General features: G+C 41.2%; 2 protein-coding genes across 3 annotated transcripts in view; both read left to right on the top strand.

Annotated features, from left to right (window-relative positions):
* The first annotated feature begins 381 nt into the window (after positions 1 to 381).
* Positions 382 to 8271, top strand: hmgn3 (high mobility group nucleosomal binding domain 3). 2 transcript variants are annotated; one of them, XM_060041448.1, is made up of 7 exons: positions 382 to 542; positions 2832 to 2879; positions 3205 to 3234; positions 5163 to 5222; positions 5591 to 5701; positions 6098 to 6195; positions 7184 to 8271. In XM_060041448.1, the coding sequence occupies exons 1-7, from the start codon at positions 528 to 530 to the stop codon at positions 7254 to 7256; spliced, it is 435 nt and encodes a 144-aa protein (XP_059897431.1). In that variant the 5' UTR covers positions 382 to 527; the 3' UTR covers positions 7257 to 8271. The 2 variants fall into 2 exon arrangements, with proteins under 2 accessions (XP_059897431.1, XP_059897432.1); XM_060041449.1 differs by lacking the exon at positions 6098 to 6195.
* A 3203-nt stretch (positions 8272 to 11474) lies between these two features.
* Positions 11475 to 13003, top strand: part of phip (pleckstrin homology domain interacting protein) — a 43034-nt gene continuing 41505 nt past the window's right edge. Inside the window, exons 1-4 of the mRNA XM_060042075.1 lie at positions 11475 to 12257; positions 12363 to 12421; positions 12508 to 12537; positions 12688 to 12747. Coding sequence (XP_059898058.1) covers positions 12218 to 12257; positions 12363 to 12421; positions 12508 to 12537; positions 12688 to 12747 — 189 coding nt within the window. The 5' untranslated portion in view covers positions 11475 to 12217. The remainder of the gene's footprint in view (positions 12258 to 12362; positions 12422 to 12507; positions 12538 to 12687; positions 12748 to 13003) is intronic.

The raw sequence follows: 13003 nt of genomic DNA, 5'->3' as shown, positions 1-13003 counted from the left end.
AATGATAATGTTCTCGAGCCCTAGGTTACTGAACGTGACGGTTGCTAATGAAGTTTCCATTAGAGCTATATGTAAAGCAGAGCAGCAGGCTTTTGTGTTTTTAGAGCATTCTTTCTTTTCGATCATGTCCTCCAACACAACACCAGTACCCAGATCGAGCGAGAGACCCGTCCGCTCTTCCATCCGCTTGTGTCTCATTCGACCTCCAGCTTAGATTTGCGTACACAAAGCGCGTAACCAATCGCTGAGTCCTCATGAAGCCCTCTCCGAAGTCTCGACCAATCAACGCGACGATGGTATTTACATACAGGGAGCGTGAACCAATCACAAGTCGCTACAGGGTACGCTTGTGACCGCTCCGGCCTATAGCCGGGCGAGTTTCACAGTTTAGGGGAGTGCATATCATTTACATATTATCGAAGGTGCTTAGATATTGATCCTGTATTTCGAGGTAGTTCAAACTGAGCCATTGGATCTCCGGTTTTACCTTCTCATTCGTCTGCGAGGAACGTTGTCCACTAACAAAAATGCCTAAAAGAAGGGTAAGTAGCATTTTGGTGTTAATTCTCAAGTAGCGCAGTTTAGTTTATTCACTAGGATTTGACCAAATAGCGGTGCGCGATACTGTGACGACGATGAGCAGGTGAGGTGATGCCAAACTTTCGAAATCGACGTTTACAAACGGCAAGGTGCAAACCTCTACCGATGACAAATTCCTTTAACATTGATTTCCTCCCCGCCCCCCACACACCTCATATATCTTATCCTGCCCCATGTGGAGCCTACTGTAAGATTAATGTATACTTTTCAATGGCCGATTTGGTCGTCGTTTTTTTTTATTTATATATCTCCTCTTCCCTCTCCACCTCGCGCACGGGAACCGACAAACACGACCGGGTCTCGCCGAATAAGAGCAGCTTGTGAATTGCGCACCGGTAGCAAGCAACCTATGATTATGATAAATGAACAGTGCTTAAGACGTTCCCATGGCAAGAATGTGTAATCCAACACCAAACGCAAACGCCACCTCTTTTCCTATTCCGTCTGTGATGATGATGACAAATGGTAGGCAGCAAACCCCGCCACACACACACACACACACACACACACACACACACACACACACACACACACACACACACACACACACACACACACACACACACATACCACACACACATACCAAACACACACACACACATATGCGCGCGCGCGCCCACGCGCGCGCACACACACACACACACACACACACACACACACACACACACACACACACACACACACACACACACACACACACACACACACGAGCCGATGGAGCGAATCCATATCCAAAAAAAGCAAAGAAAGAAGGGATAATAGACAATGCAGCTGTGAAAGGGGGTCCGCGGCGCTATCTAAACAGCCTTTGCGCGCCGTAGTGTAGTGCTTTGTGTCCATATGTATGCTCTGCAACTGGCCTCTCTAGCATCTGAAATTGCTATTGTTTGCAGCCGTGCCTAGAGTCGTGCTTTTGAGGACAGAGAGGGGAGGAGTGGGATTTGGGGCGGAGGTCGTTGCCATGCAAATGATGCGCACGGGAAACCTGCAGGCTAAACTGACTTTTTTTTCCATATTTCTTCTTGTGTGTGGACAATCTTGTTGGGCTCCTAGACATCTTAATGGGTAGCCATCCTACCCATTAAGTATTCTTAAGCAAATCACCTGCTTGCTCCAAGAAGATTTGTGTTAATAACATACTGAGGGACTGACACACACGCACGTGTGCGCACGCACACACACGCACCCGCACACGCACACACACACACACACACACACACACACACACACACACACACACACACACACACACACACACACACACACACACACACACACACACACACACTCTTAATACTAATCTAAAATAATATAATATTGTGTTGAAGTTATGTTGTACCACTGCTATAGCATATTTAAAAACATATTTACTTACTTCACAAATATACAACATTTTACAAATAGCTTCACTTTTCTTTTTAGTAAAGAAAGGAAAATACAACATATAATGGGATGATTTTGTAATAACACAAGACCAGTTTGTAACATGATATTTGTTGGCCAACATTTGCAAAGGCCCAAGCCTTAATTAATTACACACATACTGCAAACAAAAAAGTCAGACAACATTCAGATACACGCAAAGGTATACACACACACACAAGCGTTCACACAGACACACACACAAACACACACACACACACACACACACACACACACACACACACACACACACACACACACACACACACACACACACACACACACACACACACACACTCTTAATACTTACATAAAATAATATAATATTGTGTTGAAGTTATGTTGTACCGCTGCTATAGCATATTTAAAAACATATTTACTTACTTCACAAATATACAACATTTTACAAATAGCTTCACTTTTCTTTTAGGTAAAGAAAAGAAAGTACAACATACAATGGGATGATTTTGTTATAACACAAGACCAGTTTGTAACATGATATTTGTTGGCCAGTATTTGCAAAGGCCCAAGGCTTAATTAATTACACACATACTGCAAACAAAAAAGTCAGACAACATTCAGATACACGCAAAGGCATACACACACACACACACACATGCGTTCACACAGACACACACACACACACACACACACACACACACACACACACACACACACACACACACACACACACACACACTATTGCCCCTTGCAACATTTTTTAATCCGTCCCATACGTGGCAGTTATATATAGATAAATATATATATTTATATAAATATGTTGATATGATGTTGATGTGTCTCTTCAGTCGGATACTCCTGAGGAGAAGGAGTCCTCCAAAGTCACAAAGCAAGAGGTAAGTTGTTCACACTTTGGAGCGCCAGGGTGTGCGGCTGCTGTGTGTGTTTTTGAAGTGTTTTGATGTGTTTTCTTTTGCAAAAAAGTGTGTTTGTGTGTGAATACGGCGTGTCTCCAATGTGTGTGTGTGTGTGTGACAATAAGCGCACCCACTGCTAAGTCGAATCGAGTGAGAAGGACACTCCATCTCCAGCTATGAAGCTGAAACACAAGCGCATATATGATCCTGAAAATGGACCCTAAAGGTACATCTGATATCTCTCTCTGCCTGTCTCTCTCTTCTGTCTCTCTCCCTCCTCCTTGCTCATCCCTTGTTGCGGTAGCCGACCAGAAGGTCAGAGAGACTGTCAGTGGTGAGTTGGATTCTCCCGCTCTGTCTTCACCCCTCTCTCTTTCTCTTTCCTCTCATCCGCGTACCTCTCTCCTCCCTGGGACACCCCTTGGACTCAGTCTTTCGGGGGACATTTGAATCCCTTGCTCTCGGGTCAATGTGACGACCCCGGAATTAAAAAAAAACTAGTGAATCGGGTCGTTCACATTCAAAACTTTCCCAAAGGGGTGTGTCCAAGGGACGTATGCATGTCTTTTCTAGGTTGTCTCTGTCCCTTATATTTGTGTTGGTCTGTCATAGCAGAGCTGCACACTTATTAATGTGTACACTCCCACATCGCCCAATGCCAACATCCTTCACAATTGTGTGTTATCCATGTTTCAGTGCAACGTTTTGGTTTAGAAGTTGAATTGAACATGAATACATGAACGGAGGAGGTTTATGGACATTTTCCTGATAATTCACAAATCAATATTTATTTTAATCATTATCTTGTGTAAACGGTTGTACGACCGTCACAGGAAATCGTTTTTGGTGTGTTATTAATTAGTTGTTGCGCAGCTCTGCTTGATGGGTAATGTCATGTCTTGTACCTCTCCTTCAGTTTTTTTGTCTTTTATCTGTTTTGGTCTTTTGTCTGTTTGGTCTTTTGTCTGTTTATCACTGTCGATCGGTGCATGCTGGAAGAATGTTTGAATGTATACCTGTGTCGAATCTATGCACATGCTGTGAAGATTTTGTTTAGTCCTTTCTTGTCTAACTACTCATGTTGTATTACTGTAAGTAGCACTCGGAAGTGCAAGAAGAAACAATAGTAGTAATGTTACAACTAACAATGGCGGTATATAGAAACAACAAAGAAAATAAAAGGCAGTCAATAAGAAATCATTTGATGCCAATTTTAAGCAAAATAGACAATGCAATTGTAGTCATTGCAGAAATCTCTTAACCACACAATAGTATGACACACACAAACGCACACACACACACACACACACACACACACACACACACACACACACACACACACACACACATACATACATAAACACACAGAGATAAGGAATTATCACATAATTGATCAATGGCCCATAGCGACAGAACATTGACCTCAGGCCAATAGGGTCAACAGCTTTTTTTGAGAAGCTGTATTTTAAATCATTATTGAGAGATAATGAGAGCAGATCCACTTAAATGACAAGGCTGGCATAATTATATTCATATTACTTATAACAACATCGATATAACAGGCAATAGCGACAATGTTCACAGTCTCTACCTGCTTCATAGTATTGAACAGTAGGGTTGGACACTAGGTCGTACTTTTGTTGTGTGGAAACACATGAAGTCACATAGTTTTTAATTTGCTTTGGTCAGCGGAATCAATCTGGTAATTGATTCTGCTGACCAATCAACCACATTATATAGGGAGAAAGACACACATACCTCACAGATAATTAACATGTAGATTAGGGTAAAATACAGGCCAAGTGTTCCCCTGAAGGAGTATTCACTTTGGTAATCATGAACAAAACAAAACAAAAACTACAAAAACTTAACTACATGTGAAAAACATTTTCATTAACTGATAACAAAAAAGTTTTTTTCAAAGACTCTAAAATCTACTAATATTTTAGCTGTGTCAGTTTAAGCCAAACCTTTTATTGAGTTGCTCCAAAAATGTGTTTGTGACGTTTACAATCTCGCCCCTGACAATACCCCATATTACAAAAAAAGAACACTCATACTAATAAAAACCAAAATACCATTCAAATCAAGAATTTTAAAAAGCTAAACTAGCTCTGAAACGGCTCTGAATTTTTTTTTAACAGAAGTTGAAAGCAAACTAGAAAATCAATGAAACATGACAGACAATATTTACCTTAGCATTGACTAGTAGGAAAAAGTTGCGTAATATTATGACGTTAACCAGGTATGCTTCACCTGCAGAAACCTGTTGCACCCAGGCCTGAAGTGAAGCCAAAGAAGGCAGAAAAGGCCGTCGTCAAGGTAACTCATATAAACTCTACAAGGTTTTGTGAATCAACATGAATTTCAAGTTTTGCTAATGGTAGACCCATGTGAACACACACACACACACACACACACACACACACACACACACACACACACACACACACACACACACACACACACACACACACACACACACACACACACACACACACACACACATAAATAGCAGACATCAATTTCAAAGCAACTAACAACACTAAGTAACACTGTTTTTGGACAGGTGAGAAAGCACTTTATCTGTTATCACAACAAGTTTCAACCCAGAAATAATTGTTTACACCTGTAATCGACATCACCCCCCCCCACCCCCCCACCCCCACACACACCCTATCTCTGTACAGAAGCCTAACCCTAACCCTGTTGAAGAGAAACCAGTGGGGAAGGCAAAGAAAGCAGTAGCCAAGGGCAAAACCGATGCTGGAGTTGCCCAGAACGGACAGGTCAAGAATGAGGTAGGAGATGGATTTCTTGGATTGAATAGACCTGTGAGTTTAGAGATGAGATGCAAGCTGTGCGTTTTATATGTATATCTTTTTTAATTGAATAAATAGTTTAAATGTTGCAAACCTCTTACACGGCTGGACTCCGCCCATACCCGTTTCTCAGTGACTTCATTCTAACCTTCAGATTAAAATCAGTGTTCCTGTCATCCATTCAATGATCTCTCTCACTCTTCTCTGCTTTCTTTCTCATGTCTTTTCCCACACAATGCATGTGCACACACACTCACGCACACACACACACACACACACACACACACACACACACACACACACACACACACACACACACACACACACACACACACACACACACACACACACACACACACACACACACACACACAGATCTATGTGTGTCGTCCCAGTGTAAGTGTGACTTTCACCAGAACCAGGGCTTCCTCCATGATGTCTGAGGGGTCAGAGCGAGACTGTTCGAGTCCAGGGTATGGTGCGGCGTGTGTGCGCGTGTGTGCAAATCCACTTAATGCGTGTGCGCTTCCACACTAACTCATTAGGGTCTACTGCTGACTTTAACCAAGTACTAATTGAGAAAAGGTTTGTGTGGTGTGCATCTACGGCACTGTTTGCTTTCATTCTTGAGAGAGTTATAGTTCAGAGACAAATAATAATGGGTGTTGATTAAGTGAAACATATTTGACATTTAATGTTGTTGACATATAATAGATACCAGTTCCTACCAGATGGGAGGAACAGCTTTTGGACCAATACCTAAAATTCATTAACAACAATGGTTCTTCATGATAGTTGTATCCATCTTGCCCTCTCTGTGAGCACTTTGTAACACACAGAGAGCTTTTTAGATCATTGGAAATGGATGTTGAGCAACCATTATTTGAGAAATCATCATTTGTTTCATCTATTGTGTGCTCAGCCTCAATCCACAAGATTTGGGGAAATAAAGGATTTCCAGCTTTGTTTAAACATTTCCTAACACAAGGCCAGGAATTCTTGTTGGTACTACGGTGTTTACAAGCACACATGACCTCTGCATGCCACAGCATGTCAGGGTCGCCCTGAAGACTTTTGATTTGTTTTGCAAGAAAGGTTTTTTAAACAGTCTAATTGTTTCCACACAGTTTTAGCAACGATCCACCTTGGTGATGTCTTCAGTGACACGTCTAAAGACCGACTTGAGAGTTCATGACTTTCCTGACTCTGTTTCTCAATTGGAAGACACTTGTTATATTTTGTCGTATTATCTTGCCAAGACAGTACGCGACTACTTTGCAAAAGATGGAGTACCCATCCTTTAAATCAAGTGTTCAACTCCAAATTAGAAAAACATTGTTCACAGATTGTTTTCAGGTTTGGCTACGGCTGCGTGTGACGTGACGCCAGTGTGGGCTGATGAGCCGTGGTCCTGTGGCAGATTATCCTTGTGTGGGATCTAAATCATGTTCTGTGTTCCAGGAAACCGAAGAAGCCGAGAGCGTTACTGAAGAGAAGGCGTAAATTAAAGGGAGGGATTGTCCTACCTAGATGATCACTCTGGTTTCTACTCGATGGCAGCAAAACATCTCTTCTTCTTTTTTTTACCGAGGATTTTGTAAGATGATTTTTTTCTAGACTCGTTTTAGTAAAAAATGGAAAACCAGCAATTCCCATTCCCTGTCCACACCTGGTACACACTCCTTCGTTCAGGTTTTTCCGTTTTTTTTTTTCTTTGCCCCCCGGAAGCCCAGATTTCTGTCAAGCAGCATTTTTCCGAAAAATCTCCACGGAAGAATGCCATCTTTTGATTGAATCGCTTGCATGAGACTTTGGGTATACCCAAAGGGAAATTCCTCTGTATGTCTACCTACCTTGAATAAAACCATTCTCTCCTTTTGTACCAAGAGGAGAGGTATGCAACCGTGCATGCTCCAGCATCCCAATCTTTCTATAGACGGCAACTGACATTGTTGGCTATGCTAGCTACCGAGGTGGAACACTTACTCTTTTGCAAAATAATTATAATTGGGAATATAATATTTAAAGAATCGTTGCAGCATTTGCATTGATCAGTCATAATTATAGTCTAATATTTATACACATACTTCTGTTTTAAAGAGGAATTTTTCTTAAGGGACTTTTTGAACGAGACCGTAGTGTCTTCTAAATTAATGTGTTTTTTAGTTAACTCAAAATGTGTTTCACACTGGTATAAAAAAAACGGTTTTGAGATGAAACAATGAGATGAGATGAAACAAAATAAACCTTTACACCTGCACCATTTGAAACTTTTGGAATAACTACAAGTGTAATTCTAACAATAATAGTAATAATGTATGCTTCTTGGGCAATTATTTTGAAAATGTGGATTCCTGTCCTCATCATGTGTATTCCTAATTTGTTCTTTATTTTTATTTTGAGAAAAGATCCATTTGTCATAGAGAAGAGTGATAAAGCAATAATGAGTGGTGCTTCTGTTTAGGAAGTCAGATTTGCCAATGGACCTTATGGTCTCTTAAGTTTTCATCCTGTTGAAAAAAATATTTTGAAATAAAATATAAAGTTGATGTCAATGTGCATTTCTTATTCTGTATATGAATGCATTATGCTTTCGGATGTTTATTTATCGATTGATCTATTGAAAAAATCTAAATCTAGGAGAAAATGGCTGGTTTTCTTATTCATATTTCCAAAAGTGAGATTATCGCTTTGCTTTCGATGCCATAGCGGAAGGCTGTGTGACAGTGTGAGCAGAATGTATGTACAGTAAGAGCATGTCGTGGTGTTGGAGGTTCATTGAAAAGTTTTCATGTTTTTTGTGACTTTTCAAGCTCACACAAAGCAATGCTCTTTTTCAATGTGTGCGTGTGTGTGTGTGTGTGTGTGTGTGTGTGTGTGTGTGTGTGTGTGTGTGTGTGTGTGTGTGTGTGTGTATGGAGGCCTTTGGGGGAGAGGTGCACTGTTAAATAGAATTGCTGTGTCAGGAAATGAAAGGTCAGCAACTGCCAGTAAGGGGGGTCTACGCTGTCACTCAAATGCATTGGCCAATGAGGGAGGGGCAATTCATTTTTTTAGGAGGTTTGGAGTTGTTAAGGGAGTACCAGTCAATTTATCTTTGCGTGTTGATTAAGGTTTTGAAAGACTACAAGGACCATGGAACCGTTGAAGGCATCCAATGTTGTGGAAGAATGGGAAGGAATACAGTGGAAATACATGGTGTTTGCGCTTTTAAATGTTTTTGCCTAATGAAAATATGAACAGCGCTGAGCAAGGGAATTTTATGTTAATTATATTAATAACCAAAGTCAATGTAAATATATAATGGGGCCAATGGCACCTGGAAAGACACATTTTAAAATTAAAACATTGTCAATAGTGTAAAAACCTGAGATACTATTTAATTTGAAAACACTTTTGAGGAAGAAAAGAACTAATTAGATTGTTGTTTAATTGTCAAAAAGGTCTATTTGGCCACAATCCCCTACTTGATCGAATGTCAGGTATGAAATTGTATACACGTTAATCACACCATTAACTTATGAACCATAACTCAAACATTATTCAGGCTTCTATACAATTACTAGACTAAGAATGAGTAAAAATATATATTCTTACACCATATATGCCATATAACCATAATTATTCATTATTCAAAGACAGATGTTTATCAATAGCCCTATAGTTACACATTGCACAGCATTTGTTTTCGGGCGACCATAGACGTGGCTATATTTAAGTCTAGTCAATAATGTTGTTCCCGCCTGGCTAGCAGCAGGGACTCGTGAGGGCTCATTATTCATAGGGCCCTTGGAGGGGCCGCCCATAAGGTATAACTACATTAAGGTTACTAATGCTATCGCCATGAGCTACTCGTACTGCCCACATTCAGCCACTAGCCTTTGCTGTACACACCAACGTGTACGTCCGACGTGTACATTGCTCTATGTTGCTAAAAGAGATTCCTTTCAGATGTTTTAGCGACGCAGCAGCCTCGTCCCATCAACCAATCAACCTTTTACACGCATAAACGTGATCCCCATCAATGTATATTGAAACGTGGCTGACAGGCAGACCGTGATCGGATGGTCTCCATTACACCACCTCTCTCTGGTCGCCCGTTTCACCTTTCACCTTTGGGCCCTGTGTTGGGAAAGTAGACAAGGTTGCCTCCTTGTGGTAATGAACGACAGCAACAGTGTGGCGACAGGAGGGTTCGTTGGAGCAGCGGAAACATCAAATAGTGATGGTGTTTGGATGTTCAGCCATAGCTCTATGGCCATGTAATTCAATAAATGCATTTATATGTATTTATTATGCTTACATATGCATAGGGAATACAATCAGTAATTCATAGCAGTGTAGTTCCACGGGTATAGCCATTTGAACAACTTATTACACATTTCATTCATTCAAACTCATGTTGAAAGGCGTCCTTCTGGATTCATTTATCTTTCAAAGACAGTATATAATATATTAGGAATGCCAGGATAACAAACAAGCAAACCCTATAGGATCCACCATAATAGTTGGCCTATTGAGCAATATCTGTGAATACACATCTGTCCAATCCTGTTGGGACATGGGGTTTGTACAAATGTTTGGTTGTTTTTGTTATTTTTAATAATCAATCAAATGCATCCTTTCATGAACACAAAAGCCAAGGGATTATTTGGAAGAGCAGGTCTGACTGCAGCTGGTTGACCTACATCCTAAGGTAAACTGATGAAGATGCATGATGCACTACTGATGCAATACTGTTTTGTCGGGTTGTATACAGGTATCAATGCCCACTTATGGTGTGAATAGTTTACACAAAATTCGATTTTATCTTCCTTACAGTGTAGACCTATTCCCTGCTGTGTTATTCTTGCACTGTTCAACTCCAAAATTAATCCTGAATTGACAGCATACTGCGTTTGGAAACAAAATGTTTAATCAAGGACAGGCGATTTAAGCTATATCACTGCCTGTTTTCATTCATGAGGGTCAAACATTATTACATGGGACCATGTAGACATATTTAGATTTTTATATTCACACACATAATGTTGTAATCTGAGTTTAAGGATGAAACACAGTCTTAGTTTAAGATACTCTAGTCTGGGAGTGGTGACTTTGGTTGGTAGGCCTAAAGTTGTTTATCATTACACAGTTTAGCATCAGTAATTAAAATTATAACTGCGACCAAAATGTTTGGTTCAGCCAGGGCCTGGGAAGTTTCTGCTAATTTGATTCAGTCCTTTGGCGCCTGCCTTTGTTCCAAGTCAGGTAAAATCTACCTAAAAATAAAATCTAACACCATCTCAAAGGTTCCCTCAACAAAGCAGTTAGTTTGCAAATGAGGAAGGCCCACAGTGTGGAGATAATGAGAGGAGATAATTACATTTGCTCACAACGTTTTTGTTACAATGAAGAGATTGAAAGGGACGAAAGTAAAACAGAGTATACAAAATCTTGGAATTAAATATGACAAGACATTTTAAGGTAACGGGTAAACAAATAGGCAGTTCATCTTTATTATGTCTGAACCATTTGCAGCCGGAATGTAGGCAAGTTCCAAAAGCTTACATATAATTCCGGATCTATTTAATTCTTATGCTTTTAAATTGGGTCACTGAAATAGAATCTTGATGTCTCAAAATACCACTCAATCTGAATCCCTGTAACTCACGCGGTTTTTATTCATTAAACTGCATTCCCCTTCTCCAACCCTTCCCCCATTTTACTGCTAGGCAGTATTTGGAGGAGAAATGGACGACCCACCAAACGAGTGGGTGTGTTGGACATCTTGCTACATGCCGACGACAGAATAATAACCGAGGGAAAGGAAAATAAAGAACGCATGCACACAAATACAGGATTTGCGATCAAACGCTTTGCTTGCAATGCTTCTTAAGCAGAGCAGCCACGTTCCGAGAGGTTACATCGAGTGTGTTAAATGTAAATAAGTTGCCCGATTGCACCCGTTTGTTATTGTTTATCGTATAAATACAAGCAAAGCAAACAATAGTCATCGTTATAATGGACACTTCGCTACAATCAAGAAATATGCCACATTTTCTCTACCCTTGAAGGTTGCCATTTCTACCTCCCCTCTTGTGTTTGTGTGTGTGTGCGTAAAGCACACCACTTCGTATTCCTGCGCAGATGGCTTGCGCTGTTTCGTTGAGGGGGAGGGGAGTGGGGTAAAATAGAAACGACATTACTTGATAGCAGGCTTGAGCGTGTCGATAATTTACCCCAAGAAAGACCACATTCTCCCATAGCTCGACGATTCGGCCCGTATGGATGGGCTACATTATGTCTCCGTAGAGCAATAGAGTCCGTACTATTTGTCATCGGGGCGGAAGAATACACGCGTAGCCGGAACTGCTTCTGAGCGCTTGGCCGTGAGTGGAGCTGAATGGAGGAAGCCTCTTCCTGGTGGATAAACAGTGACAGCTACAGGGCAGCCACCTAGACCCATTACATTGGCTGGCGCAGCTCTGCCAGCTCCCCCGAAACAACAGCAAAATGGATTCAGATAGTAAATACATCGCGCAATTGACTTCTGGTGAGTAGGGAGAAGGTGAAATGGGCCATCGGGATGGTTTAATGTCCCCTCATATGCTCGGTCTCCTCCTCTAACGCAGCTTCTGTCCTCTCCCCCCCAAACCAGAACTGTACTTCCTAATAGCCCGATTTCTAGAAGCTGGACCGTGTCAAAACGCAGCCGAGGTTTGTGTTTATGTGTTTTGGTATAATTTAGAACGTATCCGAAATTGTACTGGTCACCTCATTTGGTATTATTTCCCTTTTTTCAGACCCTGATAAAGGAGGTGGAGGAGAAGGAGGTAAGCAGTCAGCACTACGAGGGAGATTAGTCTATCCGCACCGTCCTTTATAACGTGATTTGTATTTAGATATACCATTTAATGTTTTTAAACACTACTTGACACAGTCATGCACTGAACCACACGGTCGTGCCTATTTTCCCACCCCAGCTGCTCCCCAAAAGGCTGGACTGGACAGGACAGGAACACCCTGGGACATACGAAAATTTGGTAAGCGAGTCTCTATAACAGAGAAAAAGTTTGTAGAGAGCAAAATAAAAATTGAATTTCCCGCATTTTTAAATCAGGTGAAACACACTCAAAAGCAACCTTGTAGTGGTGGCAGGGCTGGCGCCCAGATCGGGTGCCATTGACCACCGACGACACGGCACCCTGACTCTCGTGTTCCCCCCTTCTCTGGGAGTTTGGGGACATGCATGGTCCAAAATACTTTAATAGTTGTTGGAAAATGTGTGTGTGTGAAATG

This window comes from Gadus macrocephalus, chromosome 21 (assembly GCF_031168955.1).
Source record: "Gadus macrocephalus chromosome 21, ASM3116895v1".
NCBI lineage: Eukaryota > Metazoa > Chordata > Actinopteri > Gadiformes > Gadidae > Gadus > Gadus macrocephalus.
This window is presented reverse-complemented; position numbering and strand designations above follow the sequence as displayed.

Coding starts and splice junctions, on each gene's coding strand:
- hmgn3 (XM_060041448.1), top strand. Junction 3,235..5,162: donor GGTCAGAGAGACTGTCAGTG/GTGAGTTGGATT, acceptor CTTCACCTGCAG/AAACCTGTTGCACCCAGGCC. Junction 6,196..7,183: donor CGAGACTGTTCGAGTCCAGG/GTATGGTGCGGC, acceptor TCTGTGTTCCAG/GAAACCGAAGAAGCCGAGAG.